Consider the following 19,364-nt stretch of genomic DNA (forward strand, 5'->3'; position numbering starts at 1 on the left):
CAGACCCTGAGCTCTCCCAAACATCACACTCTGAAAATCTTACAAAGTAGTAGAACACACTGAAATCCTCGAATAAAAAAATTTCTTCATGCTCAAGGGAGATGGCCTGCCAGCCATTTAATCTTTGTTCATCGGGTTTTGTCCGTGTTTCACCCTCCAATACACAATGCAGTCAGGTCATCACTGTGAATGTATGGTCACTGTAGTAGGTTCGAGACTACAGCGCTACGTCCTCAGTTGCTATAGCGACACCATTGTAATGAGTCTGCATTGTAATGACATCTTGCTGGGTCGTTTAAGGAGTTAATGTTATCTGGGGAGGAACATTGATTTGATTTACAAAGTTCTGTCACAGAGGTCACATCAACTATATGTTCTTATCTTATTTTCCTCATTTACGCTATTGTAATGAAGCTGGTATGCAAATTGTAAGAGGACATTTCTGTATCTCCTATGAGCTGTTTTATGGAAACTCACTTGATTGTTGGAGCACTCGCTACTTCGACTCGTTTACGATTTGTACTCGTGAATATAAGAAGGAAGCGTCAGCGTAGAGCCTCTAGAACACAGCTGTAAACTCAAGGCCTGGGGGCCAGATCTGGCCCGCCACATCATTTTATGTGGCCCGCGAAAACAAATCATGTGTGTCAACGTCCATGATTCTTGCTAAAATCTGTTCAAATTAGTAATGAACTAATAGTAATGAACTATTGTAAGCATGTTTTGCCTCCAAACCCCTTTTACAGTTACTTGAACAATAGTTGAACAAACCATTATCCTTGACTTCTGATTTCAAAACTAGTTATCCATCAATTTGTTGTCTGTGTAATAATACGATGAGGCGATTAAACATTGATATGGTCTTACAATCATAATGGCCCTCTGAGGAAAACCGTATCTACAATGTGGCCCGCGACAAAAAGGAGTTTGACACCCCTGCTCTAGAACATCAATTGACATTTTCCAGTCAGACAAGCTTCTCCTTATAATGTTACCCTGGGTAACCGTAACCCTGCTCACTGTCCCCAATCTTGCTTGAGAACATGTCTAACAACAACTAAATAAAGCCGATCACTGCCTTTGCTGTGTCTCTGGTTCTTTCTTTATTTGCAGCATTGTCCAACGGATGATGAGTCATTATTGCAGAACGTGTCAGGCACAATTTGTATGTCTCATATTTGCACTGCAGCTATGTCCTCAATTACAACGATCACATTGATAGGGTCCTTCTTAAAGTAGCTAGAATTAGTGCAAATTTAAAATGTATTCTTTGAAAATGAGGTGGCAAATTTCACATCAAATTTATTTATATATAGTATTTTCTAACTACATACAGTACTGTTTATTTCTATTCTGCGTCGATAAATGCTCCATGATGTTTTTCCAATGATAGTTCATGCATGATTCCCTTCTGTGCTTCAAATGGCCATATTAATAGACATCTGGCCTTTTGATAGTGTCTTCATCCTTAAAGTTTTAGTTGCTCTGCTTTGTCCCAACCGGTGGTTATTTTGCGGTCGATTGTTCAGTTTGAGCTTTACAGTACTCTTATTGAAAACAATAATTGCAAAATAATCCTGAAAATGCCCTTCAAAAAGTGCCTGATCCATTTCTGATAGAACATCCAAGGAATAACCTTAAGACCTGATTCTACCAAGCGGTAAACGTTTTAAAGACGATCAAAGTAACTGATTTAAATAAAATTTTTAATTTTTTGCCACTTTTTCTTTTGGGACTTCATTGATCAACAGCAAATAATCACAAGTCCTTTTCTCAAACAAAGCTTGTTGTATTTTTGTAATAAACAGTCGCATACAGTACCAAGATGAAAGAACACACAAAACACTATGTCCTTCATTGCTCACCTATGGAAACTGTCCTGCTCCTGTTCTTTGTTTAATTAATTCATGGCTTGCACTGCCAAGCTTGTAGATGTCACATTATTAAGCCATCGCCACACCACCAACACACACTGACAGAAACGGAAGCCACACTGACAGAAACGCAAGCCAAGTTAGGGAATTTTATTCCAAAACCTTAAAATGGCGAGATGAACAGAACTGTCTGGCTTGGTTGTAATGTGGCTGTTTATGGGAACATTACTCTGTACTGTGCTGATGTACCAAACCAAACTGTATTGCGCTATCAAGCATACAGATTTTAAGAATAGAACAGTTTCTCCTGACTTGTGTCAGGTGGCAATGTATCTGGCTGCAATGCTTTCTTGTGACTGTAAAGGCTGATATTATTTTTGTTTGTCCAGGTGGTGTCCTGTCATGCATTTTCATGAGGTCATCTTGCTGCGGAGCTGACGCTGTCAGCGAGACGAGCTCAGAACTTCACCCTCTATTGCTCCGTTCTCTGCAGCCACTCATCGTGGCCCAGGGGGCAGTGGCTCCCCTGTTCTAAAAGTCTGACCTGTCCACAGTACAAGTCAGTCCTCCTGGCGAGTCGAAACATTGTCTGGGCAGTCGTCCTGCCTCACTCTCTCTCCAGTCATAGTTTCTTTTCCCGGATATCTGGCCAAGTAAAAGTGCAAGGAGCCCTCCATCATTATTCATCATCATCATGTCTAGCCGGCGGAAGGCTTCCACCCCCTGTATGATCCGACCACAGGAGACCATGGTGGAGTTGGATGATGATGATGAGGAGGTACCCTATTAAAAGTCCTGGGTCTATAATGCCTTGCTTCAAGCCAGTTATACATATTTTATGATTTATGAACATTCTATTTCAATCTAAATACCCTACCTATACAGAAGGGATAATTCATATTAGTTGTTGTTGTTTTGTTTTTTTATTTACATTTTGTCTTTATCTTAGCTTAGTTATTGGGGAATATACTATACTGTACATAGTCTTGGATTAATTGATACATTGTTTTCCATGATCCACCGATTTGAAAATTAAATCTCTTGCCATGTCACATTTGTAATCGTCTTCTGCCAGACAACAGAGAACCATACTGAGGAGGATGCTATGGAGACCGATCCATCTGCTGACCTAGACCTGACGGGGAAGACCCCTGAATCCCCAGCAGCACCTGACATCCCAGTGTCTGAGTCATCAGACAGTTCCAAGCCTTCATGTAAACAGCAAAGGGGATATGAGTGCAAGTACTGTACCTTTTCCACTCAGAACCTCAACACATTCAAAGAACACGTGGATGCCAACCACCCCAACGTCATCCTCAACCCACTGTATCTGTGTGCTGTCTGTAATTTCAACACAAAAAAGTTTGACTCCCTTACAGAACATAACGATAGGAATCACCCAGGGGAGAGCAACTTCAAGTTTAAACGCATCAAAATGAACAATCAGACCATCTTGGAACAGACAATAGAGGGCTGCAGTAACAATGCAGTCATTTACAATAGTTCCAGTGTCGTGTCTGGTAAAGCAGAGGGGCAGAGCACTGTGCCCCTCAGCAAAACCACCGCAATCAAGATCGGGAAACAAAAAGTCATGTCTTCAGATAATAAACAGACGGAGCCTCATTTGTGTAAACTGAACCCCGACTTGACGAAGAAAGCAATCACAGCACTCAATGTCAACGGGACAGTAATCATCCCAGAGTCGACTCTCCTCAAAGCTGATGGCCTTTCTCACATCATGCCTTCCCTGCAGCGGCCTGTAAACTACACCCAGGTAGGATGCAATACAACCCCAATTCCAATGAAGTTGGGACCTTGTGTTAAACATAAATAAAAACAGAATACAATGATGCGCAAATCATGTTCAACCTATATTTAATTGAATACACTACAAAGACAAGATATTTAATGTTCAAACTGATAAACTTGATTGTTTTTAGCAAATAATCCTTAACTTAGAATTTTATGGCTGCAACACGTTCCAAAAGAGCTGGGACAGGGTCATGTTTACCACTGTGTTACATCACCTTTTTTAACAACATTCAATAAACGTTTGGGAACTCAGGACACGAATTGTTGAAGCTTTGTAGGTGGAATTCTTTCCCATTCTCGCTTGATGTACAGCTTCAGCTGTTCAACAATATGCGCTATCCGTTGTCGTATTTTACGCTTCATAATGCACCACACATTTTCAATGGGAGACAGGTCTGGACTGCAGGCAGGCCAGCCTAGGACCCACACTCTTTTACTACGAAGCCACGCTGTTGTAACACGTGCAGAATGTGGTTTGGCTTTGTCTTGCTGAAATAAGCATGGGCGGCCATGAAAAAGACGATGCTTGGATGGCAGTACATGTTTCTCCAAAACCTGTATGTACCTTTCAGCATTAATGGTGCCTTCACAGATGTGTAAGTTACCCATGCCATTGGCACGAACACAGCCCCATACCATCACAGATGGTGGCTTTTGAACTTTGCGTCCATAACAGTCCGGATGGTCCTTTTCCTCTTTGGTCCGGAGGACACGACGTCCACAATTTCCAAAAACAGTTTGAAATGTGGACTCGTCGGACCACAGAACACTTTTCCACTTTGCATCAGTCCATCTTAGATGAGCTCGGGCCCAGAGAAGCCGGCGCCGTTTCTGGGTTTTGTTGATAAATGGCTTTTGATTTGCATAGTAGAGTTTCAAGTTGCACTTACGGATGTAGCCCTGAACTGTATTTACTGACATTGGTTTTCTGAAGTGTTCCTGAGCCCATGTGGTGATATCCTTTCCACATTGGTGTCGGTTTTTGATGCAGTGCCACTTGAGTGATCAAAGGTCACGGGCGTTCAATGTTGGTTTTCGGCCTTGCCGCTTACATGCAGTAATTTCTCCAGATTATCTGGACCTTTTGATGATATTATGGACCGTAGATGAACTACACTGTTTGACTATTTTCTCCCGCACTTGTTCACAAAGAGGTGAACCTTGCCCCATCTTTACTTGTGAATGACTGAGCAATTCAGGGAAGCTCCTTTTATACCCAATCATGGCACCTACCTGTTCCCAGATAGCCTGTCCACCTGTTCCAAACAGGTGTTTGATGAGCAATCCTCAACTTTCTCAGTCTTTTTTGCCACCTGTCCCAGCTTTTTTGGAACGTGTTGCAGCCATAAAATTCTACGTTAATGATTATTGGCTAAAAACAATCAAGTTCATCAGTTTGAACATTTAAATATCTTGTCTTTGTAGTGTATTCGATTAAATATAGGTTGAACATAATGCACAAATCATTGTATTCTGTTTTTATTTGTTTAACACAACGTCCCTACTTCATTGGAATTGGTGTTGTACAGTGAAAAAGTCCTAGGTCATCACGTTTTTCCACAATGATACACTCATTTGGCCAAAAAAATCATTCATCATTTGGCCAAGGGTGCCAATGTTTTTTGCCATGACTGTCCATTTCATATATATATATATATATATATATATATATATATATATATATATATACACATACACACACACACAACGATATAATAATATATCTGTGTGTGTTCTAGTGTAACAAGTAATATAATACTTTGTAGTATATTTACCAACCTTTGACCGTATTGTTCACTGTCTCCAAGTGCACAATGTTCAGTTAGAGATTTAGAAAACCTTAGTGGAATGGTAGCTGGAGATTGTTAGCGTAAACTAGCATGATCCATCAAGTGCTATCTGTCCATGATGGCAGGAGTTTGACTGAGCCAGTTTGCCAGGCTCTGCCCACTGGTAAAGTAGTCTTATGAAAATAATTATGTTCCTGAATGTGAATTGGCATTGGCAAAGGTTGATTTAATATTTAGGATTTGTGATTGCTAGCCTTTAAATTATGGATTTGAATGTACCAAATAACGCTTAACAATAAGGTCTGTGTATATCGTAAATGAATGATTTAAGGTTCTTTTGGTGCATTTTATTATCTTTTGGACCAAACCAGCTAAGTTAGCTGCTTCCATATTTTTATGCTAGGATAAGATAACCATTGAATTTATTTCACCACATATTAAACATATGGTGGCACGGTCACCGACTGGTTAGCACATCTGCCTCACAGTTCTGAGGACCGGGTTCAAATCCCGGCCCCGCCTGTGTGGCGTTTGCATGTTCTCCCTGTGCCTGAGTGGGTTTTCTCCGGGCACTCCGGTTTCCTCCCACATCCCAAAAACATGCGTGGTAGGTTAATTGAAGATTCTAAATTGCCCGTAGGTGTGAATGTGAGTGTGAATGGTTGTTTGTGTATATGTGCCCTGCGATTGGCTGGCGACCAGTTCAGGGTATACCCCGCCTCTCGCCCAAAGATAGCTGGGATAGGCTCCAGCACGCCCGCGACCCTCGTGATGATAAGCGTTACAGAAAATGGATGGATGGATGAATTAAACATGTCCTTATTTGCATTTTACAGCCAATAAAACATGCAGTACAAAATATAAATATTAAAAGTTGGAATTTGACTATATTTAGCAATATGTCTTTTCTGACTACTGTATGTTTTGTACACTAATATTCCAGGTGCCGAAGATCGCTATTCCCCTCAACACAACCAAATACAACCCTTCTCTGGATGACAACCTGACCCTCATCTCTTCCTTCAACAAATTCCCATACCCAACACAAGCTGAGCTCTCTTGGCTTACTGCAGTCTCGAAACATCCAGAGGAGCAAATTAAAGTGTGGTTTACCACGCAGAGGCTCAAACAGGGCATTAGCTGGTCACCGGAGGAGGTACAATTGATCAAATTAATATTTATGCAAGTTGTTGGAGGCCACTCAAGACAGTCACAGTCAGACACACTCTTATTGGATGTAATAGTAATTGAAGTGTTAATGAACGTAGCCTATATTTCTCTCATACCAGGTGGAGGAAGCAAGAAAGAAGATGTTCAATGGTACAATCTCCTCTGTGCCTCAGACCTTCACAGTTGTAACGCCTCAGCTTACCACTCAGTCATCCGCCAACCCATTACCAGTAACCACCGCAGTCTCCAAATCAGTGCAGCCTGCGGCCTCAGTCCTCCAGTCCGTCCCCTGCCAACTCCTGGGACAGACAAGCCTGGTGCTGACTCCTGTTGCCAACGGCTCTACTGTCACATGTGCACCACTGGCACTCACGTTGGCTAACCAGGTGCTAAACACAGACAGACGTCTCAGACATTTATTTGACCATAAACCAGTCTTGGCAATTAGGAAAATATCATCCAGAATCAAAAATAATTTGAAACGTAAAAGTTGTCCTAATTCAAATCAAGGTCTTTGCCTCCATCTTTTCCACAGGTTGCCCAGTCACTCAAACGACCCTTGCCCTCACCCTCAACTGCCTCAGAGAATAAACGGCCCTCCATCATTCAAGCCATATCTGCGCCTATTGCAACATCCAAGATGGCATCGCCCAAAGTGTTAAACTTCACTGCAGACCCCAACAAAACAGCTGAGCAGCTCTCAGTGCTACGGTCCAGCTATATGCAGTGTCCTTTCCCTGAGGAAGAAGAGGTAGGAATAATGAAATAATCAATGTTACTGAACTAAATATAGGCCTTGGTTGTCATATGCATTTTGTCGTTTGACAGATCTACAGGCTGATAGAGACCACTGGGCTGTCCAGAGGAGAGATTAAGAAGTGGTTCAGTGAACAAAGGCTCCTTAATCTCAAAGGTATTTTGGTGTCTCACGTTTTAAATTACGAATTACTTAGACCTGTAAATTTTCATTTAAAGCTCTAAAGCTACTTTTAAAACAACAATGTGCAGCAGTGCAGTCCTAAAATAACTGCTTCATAATAATTTTGTTATGCTGGTTTGGGACCAGAAGAACATTGTCTCTGTTGTTGCCATGGCAACTCCGTCTACTTTTGGTGGTCTTTTAATATTGGTGGGCCAGCTTGGAGACCGTATACAGGTTTTGCATAGATTTGCTGATGCCATGTAACCAACACAAGACCCCGGATAAGTGGCCGTAGATGGATGGATGGATGGATGGATGGATGGATGAATGAATGAATATAATGTGGCTATTTCAACAATCTCACAACTGTATGTCATAAATTACACACAAAGACCATAAATACATTTACGTATTTGTCTTAATTGCAATTTACCTGTCAAACTATATGAGCAGAAGATATATAGACTGCATTTTACCCCAGTTAGAGTTGTCATGTGTACATGTATGCAGAATACAATGAATGTCCCAAGTCCTCTTAGCTTTGCTGATGTGGGTTTTGAATCACATGATGCGGTTGACAGTCTTAAACATGTATTCATTGTGCTTGCAAAAGGAGCTTGGAGGGAGGTGGCAAGACATTAGTGATGCATAGTTATGCACTTTTATGTCACGATATGCTGCTTTATTAAGTTGCTATCGTTTGCCATACAGACCATTGCCTCTCTTAGACATGTTGTGGTTTGAATGTTGTGCACATGCGACGTATGTACAGTACGTATGCATTTGCAATGTTGTCAATAGAGCAATATTAAAAAGTTTTTAATAATGTCAAGAAATTCCAATTATTTCCCTCTCTGAAATGTCATAAATGTTACGATACACAATAGGCATTTTGAAAAGGTAAAGAAACACTCCTTTCAACCTAACAGTCAAAAAATATCTGCATTAGGAACATGATGTCAATATATTCAAATTATATTTTCCTACTTGATTGAATTTTACCAAAATATCATTGTAATTGTTTGTAATCAAATGTGTGTACAGTAAACACCCGCTTTATTGTGGTCCCGCTATATCGTGGTTTTTTTTGTTTTATTACAGTTGTAACCTTTTTAAATTGTTTGTACAATATGTTTTTATTATCCATTGTTCTTTCTCTCAATGTATTATGTGTTTGAATGTGTTTATATTGTTTTACAAGTGTGTTTAAAGACCTTGAAAAACAAATTGCTAAAAAATATGCCTAGGGTGTATTTAAATAGGGTATTTATTTCTATATTCCGGATTTCACTTATCACAGGGGTTCCAGACCACCCCCGCGATAAGTGAAATGGATGGAGGGGGGATTACTGTATATGCAAACATTGTATGTGTGCCGATTGCAGGTAACACAATCTATACAAACAAAATCTCATTGTTCAATTTCAAGGCCTGATGAAACTGCTTCAGCAACTTTAACTCAACTTCCACTTTTGTTTGCACTTCTTGTGCAATATATCATGATAAACATTGCGATGCATTGAGGTGATCTGTGACCTATACGGTATGACCTATATTTCTACTGTTGGTCTACATTTCAATTTCTGGGTAATATGAATCGATTTTTCTCTCTGTACATGTTGAAGGTGTTCCTCCGCCGCCAGTGCTGGTGAAAGCTGATGTGACTCCAGTACCTAAAGATGGACCCGTGAGGAAAGCGGTCCCGAGCCACTTCCCCCTGCTGGAGCGGGTGAAGGGGAAGTCCTCGGAGCAACTGAATGCACTCGAGGAGAGTTTCCAGAGAAGCAGCTCTCCAACGGACACTCAGCTTGGTACAACTCTAATGTCAGACTTTTCACGTGTGGCTGTGGCCGGGCAAGAGAGTAAATTGTTAAATGAAAGTGATGACTCAGGAGTTTTACAAGAGTAATAAAACCTTGGTGACAAAATTGAAAATACAGTACATAGATTGAAATTTAAATTCCCAAAAATCCCAATATTTTTTTCCAAACAAATGTTACTGTTGAGAAGAGAGCTTTTTTCACAGTGATGATGGACAGAATTTGTGAAAGGCTCCATTTGTTTAGCAATGGTTGTGCTTTTGACATAACATAAATATCACAAAAAGTAAGGACATTTTTGTTTGGTAGATTTTTTTTTGTTTTGTTTTTTAACATCTCCTGTTCTGCTGCATGGTCATGCAGAATGTTGGATCTGTATGCCTTTTTATGCCGGAACAGTTTTTCTGTGCATTAGGGGTTTATAATACTCCCTATGTGGTTGTTGTGATCTTTATTGGAAATGGAGCTGGACAGAAAAGGGGTTTGTGAAGGGACAGACGGAGACAGATTATATTTTTGTTGTAATAATGCTTCTTGGCAATTAATCTTATTTCGTTGGAAAGCGTGTTTAATTAATGGTACCACATTTGTAAGGAACATGCATTTTTTGGGATGAGCAGAAGAGCTGAATATGTGGGTTTGCGCCCATGAAAAATTTACCAAATACAGCAATGTTTGATAGAGTGACATCTTTTGGTAGAGGCAGGTTGATAATGTGAGGAGGCATCTTCCTCATTGGAAAAATGATCATTGGAGGCAGTCTCAATGCAGAGAGATATGGAGATGAGATTGTGCAACCAGTGGCAAGCCTATATCTCAACAGTCTGGGACCGAACTCTCCTCCGACAACAGTCGCCCCCGCAGAGCGGGGTTTATCAGGGGTTTATGTCCAGAATTTGGAAGTGGAGAAGATCGAACGGCCTGATCGCAACCACACCGGCTTGGACGTGCTGTTCACGCCAGAGTCACCAACACGACCACGTTGGCTGACTTGCGACAAATGCTGGTTGTATAATGGAATGCCATCCCAGAGCAGTGACTGGTGAACAGCTTGAGGAGGTGCCAGGCTGTTGTGGCTGTGTATGATTTTTCCACATGCTACTGAGACTCCTGATTGTTAAATTGCCAATGTCTTGTTTCTTGAAACTTCAATCATCCAATCTACCAAACAAGAGTAAATGGTAAGAGCAAAATAAGCTGTGTGGCACCGATAAGGCAAATTTTGCATGGCTGCGACCTGCATACTCAGCTCTTCTGCTCATCCCACAAATGTATGTTCCTTTCAAATGTAGCACCATTTGAAAATGGTAATAAATAACCTTTCCAATGGTAAAATATTCATAACCAAGAACCATTGTTACAACAACGAAATAATCTACCAACACAATGTTTATTTGAAGTAACTTTGATGTGTGCATAGCTATATGGAGCCATTTTAACAAGAAAATTCACTTTATACATTGTGGATATTTGGAAAAGATGCTGTCTTAAAGATGAAATCCCAAAGAATTCAGGACTTGAGTACTGGATGTAGTACATATTATAGGGATCGTCTGATTCCATAGGGATGACATCAAAGCCATCTGATTACTCTTTGCTAAAATCTTTAGATGATGCCATGACATCACTGACACATTACTTTTCTTTCTGTAAACAGTCATTCAATCAAATTATTTTTTTTTTATATTTAAGAAGATAGGTGTGAGCATTAATGCCATTCTCACATTGAGTCTCTTAACTCCCAACACACTAGGAACCTGCAGAGACAGTATTCCCAGCTTCAAGTGGAAGCAACTCACCTGACTCATTGAACTCTGTTCTGCTGTAGATCAATTGGCCCAGGAGACCAGGCTGTCCAAGACTGAGGTGGACTGCTGGTTTTCTGAGCGCAGGGCGCTGAGGGACAACATGGAGAAGGCGTTGCTCAGCGTGACCTCCAAGAATACAGATGACAAAGGCGACAGGCCAGGCGTGTTGCTCAATGGTTCCGCTCATCGTGAGCAGGATGGGAAAATTCTCCAATCATCAGCTCTCCCACAGTTCCTTTCTTCTTCTTCGTCATCCTCATCCTCCCCTCCTATGCTTGCAGCATCGTCCCCTCATCCTCCAACCCTGTCTGCCTCTGCTTCACCTCCCATCCTTAATTCATCCTCCTCCTCTCCACATCCTCCCATCCTATCTGTGTCGACGAGCCCAGCTCCCATCCCAAGTGGCTCCCTCACTCTGCTGCGAGAGGTAACAATTGATACTCTGACTTTCAATTCACTTTTTGATGGATAACCTAATGTGTTTTGTAGCTTGTGACTAGAAATTGATTACTTGTTAGCATTAATGCCTAGTGCACGTCTTTTGTGGAATCTGCCCGATATGAAATTTGAATTTTGCAGTCTGTTCTTATCTGCTTACTTGAAAATGTATCCAAATCTTTAGTTTTTTTACGCTCATTTTTTCACCTAGCAGCCTGTGCTCCCACACTATATATTAATGCTCTCTTGACACTCTTCTTCTCTCTCCCTCGCTCCAATTTGTTTGCTCACTGTGCTTCATGTCTGTAACCTCCACCTGGCCCATTCTGCTGAGTGAGTGTGGACACCCACATTGAGCGGCTGAAATAAGTATTGAACACGTCACCATTCTTCTCACGAAATATATTTTCAAAGGTGCTATTGACATGAAATGTTCACCAAATTTTGGGAACAACCCAAGTAATCCATACATCCAAAGAAAGTAAAACAAATAAGATCAGAAATTAGGTTGTGTGTAATAATCTTAAATGACACAGGGAAAATGTATTGAACACATGAAGAAAGAGAGGTGCAAAAAGACATGGAAAGCCAGGACAACACCTAAAATCACCTCCCTTTCTTCATGCGTTCAATACTTTTTCCCTGTGTCATTTCACATTATTACACACAACTTAATTTCTGATCTTATTTGTTCTACTTTCTTTGTATGTGTGGATGACTTGGGTTGTTCCCAACATCTGGTGAATAGCACCTCTTTGGAAATATATTTAATGAGAAAAATGGTGACGTGTTAAATACTTATTTCAGCCGCTGTATCTTGACCAGTCGCATACAACTTTAACATAAAAATATGAGAAAATGCAACAAAACCGCTCCCAATCCCTCATTCACTTCCAAGAGCCAGCTCTAACACCCAGAAGGTTCACGGCTGACACATCACTAATGTCGAAACCGGTCAATTTTGCAAAATATTCAAGCTTTGAGTGAGCATTTTAAGAAAGTTTGTTTGAAATTATTTTAATAATACCTGCACGTTGCATTATTGAATGGCAAAAATTGTTAGACCCCGCTGAACCTTATTTTTCAAGCCTCCGGAGAGGTTGAGTTAGAGGTAAACATCAATGACAATCACTAAAGACTATTATACTTTCAGATGTGTTTTTGATTCATTTTTACTTTTAGTGTAAATCCAAATGTGTTGTGCAGCACTGCAGAATAAGGTTATGACACCCAAAGTGGACCTTCGCTTCCACATCACTTGCCACGCAGGGTAGCTGGGTAGAACGCATGGTGCAGGGATGACTGCAGCATGGTGCAAGTGTGCCAATATTTCGTACTGGTTGTTAAGATACCGTACAGGAAGTAGCCTGGTGCCTTTTTTCCGGCTGGTTTGGACATAAAGAAGTTACAACGGAAAGCCCTGCCTTTGCTTATAATGAGGAGGAGGCGGAGACGTGATACAAGTGAAGCATGTGTAGCTATTTTTTTAATTTAAAGCTAACATTTTTCCTATTTTAAAAAAAAAAAAAAAAAAAAAAAAAAAGCTATCATCACAAATTTCTACCACTTTCAAACAACCTGGGACATTCATACAACATTTGTCTTGTGCCCTAGAGCTCGGGACATTGGGACACCGAATTAATTTTCCTTAATTTCTATGCTGTTTTCAGTGTACAACTTCACAAATACCTCTTTGTTGTCACTCGTGAATCCCATTGCCACCATCTCTCCTATTGAATGTGCCGACATCCCGGCACAGCTGTCTGCTGCTCAAATTGAAAATTTTTCCATTAAGTGCATAAGCCATTGCAGGCAGCACATACACAATGAATAGGTTGATCGGGCACACTGTGCCGTACTGAGTGCAATGTGAAAAGGCCTTTAAAAGTGGTAGAACATAATCTTATTATTTCACACGTAAACCTCATTCTCCAAAACCAAATTGAATAGCTGATGTGTAATGTTTTGCTTTTGCTCCTCTGACCCGTCTTGGCAGATGTTCTGTCGGACCCAGTGGCCAACACCTGAAGAGTACAGCCACCTGGAGGGGCAAACAAGCCTGGGCCGCACTGACATTGTCCGCTGGTTTAAGGAACACCGCTCGGCCCGAAAGAACGGTGAGACCTTGGACTGGTTGGAAGCTTACCAGAGCCAAAAAGAACAGCAGAAATCAGGACAAGAGCAGAAGAGAGACAATTCTGACAAACAACAACAAAGTGTACCACTGGAAGGAAAAGGTATGTTACAGAGGATCATTATATCATGTTTTGTATCGTTTTCATGTTTAACCCTACAAATGTTGGTGTAGTGGAGGAAGCTGGTGAGAAGAAAACAGCAGAAGCCGCATCTACGGAGAACTCCAAGCTGTCCAACCCAGACACAGTACAGTGGTTGACTGAAAAACTCACTCACAGTGTGTCTGACCTGGGCCAGGCCAGGCTGGACCAGACCAGTTCTAATATTGCTGAAAAGGGAAGGTGGGTGTCTTATTAGCTCAAATGTCCAAACATTTTCAGACTCGTAGGATAAGTGGTACGGAAAATGAATGGAGTCCTCAATTCCTAGTCTCTAAATTCAAACTATTCAAATTAGGTACACTTGCATCTTGAGATGCACGAGCTGTAACAACATTTCTACCTTTAAAAAATATGAATGCTCTGTCACTATCTAAAGATCTGTCCGGTGACGTATGAGGTCATATTTATTATTATGCAGCTCAGTTTCCTATCCCAGAACATCCAAAAGATCATGCCATGCGTCTGGCTGCGTTGAAGCTTGCGCATTATGTTTTCGGCAGGTGGGTTCAGGTGACTGTGGCTGTGGGCGAAGAGAGTGAGGCAGGATTACAAAGACCGAGACTCGCAGCAGATGCTGATGTTTTGACCTTGGAGCAACCTGGGAGGGTCACTGGCTGATGGCAAGTAAATTTATTTAATTTATTTTATTATACATTTTGAATTTTAATTGACCAACAAAACAAAGCTGGGAAGCTTGTATTTGGTATATTTCCCTTTCATTTGGAAAGAACAGCATAAATTAGTATTTGCATTGTGTCCAAACATCTTATTCGACTGCCATTGATGGATGATAAATTACTATGGTTGTATTGGATGATTCAGGTCTAATCGGTAACAAGGTAGAAAGAACACAAAATGGAAAGAAACAGGCTTTCCAATGTTATATAACATCTTAGCAAGAAGCATATAGGTAAAGATATAGATACAGTATAATCTACCGAGCATTTTTTTGTTTGTTGTAATAAACAATGGAGAGAAGAACCACAGATATTCTCAGCAATTTCCCAAAATATTTTGGCCCTAGAAAGTCTGCATGGTTAGCATAGCCTTGATTCCAATATTGATTTTCCGTATACACACTAGTACTTTGAACTACAATCATCATCATCAATGAGGCAAGGTGAAAATAAATGATATTGATTGGTCGGTACAGTGGTGAGTCATTTAAATACTGGGGGTACAGTAAAGGTATATCAGTGCAATGATGAGTTTACCTGTGCCATATAGTCATAAATATGACTATACAGTAGCACAGTACGTATTACACATAACATATGTGTTTGTTTGTATTATTTGCTCTAGTTCTACAACAATTAGGTTCAGGACATAATTTTCATAAAATACATTCATGAAACAAAGCATGTTCAAGTAACCCGAGGGGGGGAAAAAAATCTAAGTCACCATATTCTTGTTCGAGAAGTACACAACTCTCTGCGCCACGTGGTGCCGGCTTTACGATTGCCATCTTGGCTTCAGCGGTTTCCTACTTTTCACTAGATTTCACGCAGAGAGGAATTTATCCTTGTATGACCCACAACAGAAAGAACTCCCTGTGATTGGCTGTGGCCATGAATGGTGAACTGGGCCTTTAAAATGCCACAGCTGCAGTCTCATCCACCCAGGAAGTTACTTGTCTAATCAACTGTGATTGGTCCTTCCAAAGGGCACTTTGATGGCAAGGCGTGATTGACAGTCACACAATACCATCATTGGCATGCCCACACACACACACACACACACACACACACACACACACACACACTGCTATTATTGAAGGGAGGCGGCACTGCCAGTGCAGTTAATGATATGTTCCCTGTAGTGTTAACTTATATCTGAGTTTATCAGTGAGAATCACTGCTTTAAAATTTGTTGGACATATATTTCTGGCTGTTCACTTTTCAGTCTTGAACATTTGGTTATTTCGTGTCTTAAATGTTATTTGAGGGGAAATCTCAATGTGATTAAACCCTTGGCTGCACAGTTGTTGTTATACCTTACTATGAATAATAAACCTTTTCCACGTGGAACTTGACTGTAACAATGGTTCAGAATTATAATTATTGGGATCTTGCAAGTGACTCAGCTTAATTGTGAATGTAAAATGAATAATGGCTCAAAGTTTTCATACAGTGAGTATTTTGTTTTATAGACATTTTAGGTTCAAATCAGTCAGCAGTTATTAGACCCACACAGATATGAGAACACTAGACGCCAGCACGCCGTAGCAGCCCGGCTAATTGACGTGCCTACGTGGCGGCCATGTTGACAGGGGCGATGTTCCCATCAAAGGCAATGCAAATTATTATTATTATTATGAAATTATTATGTCTTAACGGATTTTCTCATGAGGTTTACTTTTTTTTCAATGCCAAAGCATGTGCTATCAATACAGAACATTTGGGGGGAATATTTTTACCGATGAAAGGTTATTCCCAGTTCCCTTGTAATTGTACGGCATTGTGCGCAACCGTATGCAGGACAAGTGTGGCGGAATCCTTGTTCTTTCAGGTTTGTTGCTGTCCACACACGGAATGCAGTGATGACTGTCTGTCTACTAGCTTAGGCTCGCCACAGGCACACAGCTCAAAAGGGGCGAGTCATATCTACCCTTTGATATCTATGATGGGCACCTGTGTGACGTTACTTCCCGTTTGTGTCTCATTTCTGATCCAGATGATGTGAATCCATACACGAGTCACAAAGGTAACTTAAGACACAGATGCCAAAAGTGCAAGTGGAGTTGTATCCCCATGCCGGTGGTGTGGTGACAAAGCAGGTTGGACATCTGCTCGCCTGTCCAATGACGTGTGGTGCAGATGCTCACATGTAGAGGAGTGCCAAAGCTGGACTTAATGATTAATTTTGGGGGGGAAGAAGTATCCTTGTAAATATTTTTCTGTATTGCTAAATACATGTGTACAGTTGTCTTGGAAGGGCATGTTTTGTTGTTTTTTTTTTTTTAAGACTTGTGCCCAGTACTTAAAATGTTTGTGTTGTTGTAGCTAAATGTTGGAAAGAAGCTGTTTATTTGCTGGAAATTAATGCTATTTTGGAGGAAAATTTAACCTGCTTTCTGCTTAGTACGAGTACTCTTTTTCTTAATGGCACTTGTATTACTATAAGGCTTTCTTGCTCTCGGCCGCCTCATCTCCAGCTAGAACTTTTCTCTAGCAGCGTCAGCCCCTTTATAAAAGGAGTCTCAGACAATGTTCTCGAAGGGAAGTGAGTGAGAGGGAATGGATTGTGGGAGTGCAAGCTTGGCCTCACTGCTGGAGACTGAGCTCGACGTTTGCCACAAAGAGCCACCACGTGTGCAGACCAATTAGGCCAATGAATGATAGAATGCACTAACTTGTATCTTTTTTGTCCTCCTGCACCAGTACCTGAGGCAATAACAGTGCAGAATGTTCTTATTTCTGTTCTACTAATGTTTAAAGACAAAGTCTGTCTGATCACACCATGCTGCCTTTTCAGCTCTTTCCGCATCAACTGATGAAGATGATGATTCATATGGATTTGGGGGGGGGGGGGGGAAACTGGCTATTTTCCACTGAATTTGAATTTGCAGGGTTGTGGAGATTATTGACTGACGATTAAACAACTGAAGCAGTTTCAAGTGTGAATCTTGTTCAGCTGTGAATTGTGAACGTCTCGTCCGCTTTCGCCTTTCTGGGATGTCTTCTCAACTGGCAGTTGGGGATTTTGGTTATTACTGTACAGTCTGCAATTTTTCTTTTACACGTAAGATCAAAACTTGGTTGACTGCCTTACAATCTTTTTTTTTTTTTTTTTTTTTACTTGTACTCAAGATTTAAAGGGATATTGTGTATTTTGTTTTGTCTAATTGCATCCTCATGCTAGCGATTCCACTGTCACTTCTATATAATGCTGGTTTGAAAAGCAAAATGAACGTTTCTGCAGCTTAAATTTCATGTTCAAGCGTATTCTGGCTTCTGGTCGGCTTCTAAGGAATACTGCCTGCATTTTTATTTTCTACTTTAAATCTGCTCTAACTCAATAAATACATAATGCTGGTCTTGGTCTTCATGCATTAAAACCTGAAGATTGTATTGTCTGGTTACTGAAGAACAATTATTGTATGTGAATTGTGTTAGATTGCTGCTGGGCATTTACTGGTCCTGGGTTACAATCGCAGCTTGGGCCCCCTCTGGGTTTTCTCAGGATAGTCTGCCTTCCTCTCACATTCCAAAAAGTGAGGACTCAACACAGTTTATAGGTGTGAATGGTTATTTGTTTGTAGACACTACTCACAAAGTGTTCCATGCAATTTATAGGTGAATTGAATTTGCCTTCTTTAAACCTTTGATTACACTTGCGCTTCTCTAACAATTAACTAAATGACAATTCCTAAATGTTTTTTTCCCATGAATCAATCAATACATTTTCTGGTTCAATTACAATTGGTACTGAAACAATTGTCTTCATGCTGTTCACATTTTGACGAGACCAAGGCGACACCTAATAGTTGATCAACAGTACCTTGCCATTGTGAGGCTACGAACAGCATGTTCTCAGAGGAAAATGGGCACTGAGCTTAAGAGTGTCATCAGCAGGTTGCACCCGATATGCAGAAGAGACCATAAGAGTCACTGAAAGTCACACCTTACTCAGCCCCTGAATGTAGCCTGTGACTATGTTTGATTTTGTTAATTAACAAACACAAGACTGGACACTTTGAAACATAATGCTAAAAGGTCCAATTGTAGGGTACAAAGGCAACGGTACATAAACCATCCACATTGATTTCTCACAGGTTGTCTGCTGAAAAAGACTTACCAGTAAATAACACAGAGTGGATTATCTTTTCGTAACTTGTATTTACAAAAACAAAAATTGCTTGTGGGAAGTCTGTACCACCCGCAGAGGCAACTCAGGACAGTACTTCCGGTTGGCCATGTGTGCCATACACAAGGATTTGCCCAGCATCTTGACAATTACAATGTAAGTGTGAAATAAGGCAGTAAAAGAAACTAAGAAAAGGGGAGTTGAATAATCACTTTTTTTTTGTTTTATGTTTTTCATGTTGAAAGTCATTGAAACAGTAGTCTTACTGTAGTATTAGGGTAAAATACTTGCCACCTTTACTTTTCACTTGTTAGACTTAAATGACCTAATTTGGACTTGCTCAAAGAAAGTGAAGCAGCAAACATTTTAACCCAAACGGAGAGGCTGGAAGTAGGCGAGGGGTAGCGCTTGTCATCGCTCATTAATCTCCCAGACGGAAGCCTTGGCCCCAGTTGTGACGACCGCCGCCGCCGCCTCCTGCCTGCTCCTGAGGCGGTGGTCTCCTAGTGGGGGGAGCTCCAAAGCCTGACACCCCTCCTCTCCTGGTAGGGAGCAGTTGATACCTGCAGAGGAGGATTCAAATTATAAAAAAGGAACATTTAAGAAGTATGACAAGTATGATGTACA

The 19,364-nt window shown here is 40.8% G+C and overlaps 2 protein-coding genes across 3 annotated transcripts in view; one reads left to right on the forward strand and one right to left on the reverse strand.

Moving 5' to 3' along the window:
• The window catches only part of LOC133401200 (zinc fingers and homeoboxes protein 2-like), a 33,457-nt gene extending 15,456 nt beyond the window's left edge, over positions 1 to 18,001 (forward strand). For both annotated transcript variants that reach the window (XM_061673892.1, XM_061673893.1), the window contains 12 exons: positions 2,264 to 2,652; positions 2,950 to 3,648; positions 6,420 to 6,632; positions 6,766 to 7,032; positions 7,182 to 7,397; positions 7,475 to 7,559; positions 9,194 to 9,379; positions 11,217 to 11,623; positions 13,631 to 13,871; positions 13,943 to 14,111; positions 14,432 to 14,551; positions 16,605 to 18,001. In XM_061673892.1, the coding sequence (XP_061529876.1) occupies positions 2,569 to 2,652; positions 2,950 to 3,648; positions 6,420 to 6,632; positions 6,766 to 7,032; positions 7,182 to 7,397; positions 7,475 to 7,559; positions 9,194 to 9,379; positions 11,217 to 11,623; positions 13,631 to 13,871; positions 13,943 to 14,111; positions 14,432 to 14,549 (2,685 nt within the window). In that variant the 5' untranslated portion in view covers positions 2,264 to 2,568 and the 3' untranslated portion in view covers positions 14,550 to 14,551; positions 16,605 to 18,001. The remainder of the gene's footprint in view (positions 1 to 2,263; positions 2,653 to 2,949; positions 3,649 to 6,419; positions 6,633 to 6,765; positions 7,033 to 7,181; positions 7,398 to 7,474; positions 7,560 to 9,193; positions 9,380 to 11,216; positions 11,624 to 13,630; positions 13,872 to 13,942; positions 14,112 to 14,431; positions 14,552 to 16,604) is intronic.
• Positions 17,040 to 19,364, reverse strand: part of derl1 (derlin 1) — a 13,640-nt gene continuing 11,315 nt past the window's right edge. Inside the window, exon 8 of the mRNA XM_061673894.1 lies at positions 17,040 to 19,300. Coding sequence (XP_061529878.1) covers positions 19,159 to 19,300 — 142 coding nt within the window. The 3' untranslated portion in view covers positions 17,040 to 19,158. The remainder of the gene's footprint in view (positions 19,301 to 19,364) is intronic.

The sequence above is a fragment of the Phycodurus eques genome, chromosome 4 (assembly GCF_024500275.1).
Source record: "Phycodurus eques isolate BA_2022a chromosome 4, UOR_Pequ_1.1, whole genome shotgun sequence".
Classification (NCBI taxonomy): domain Eukaryota; kingdom Metazoa; phylum Chordata; class Actinopteri; order Syngnathiformes; family Syngnathidae; genus Phycodurus; species Phycodurus eques.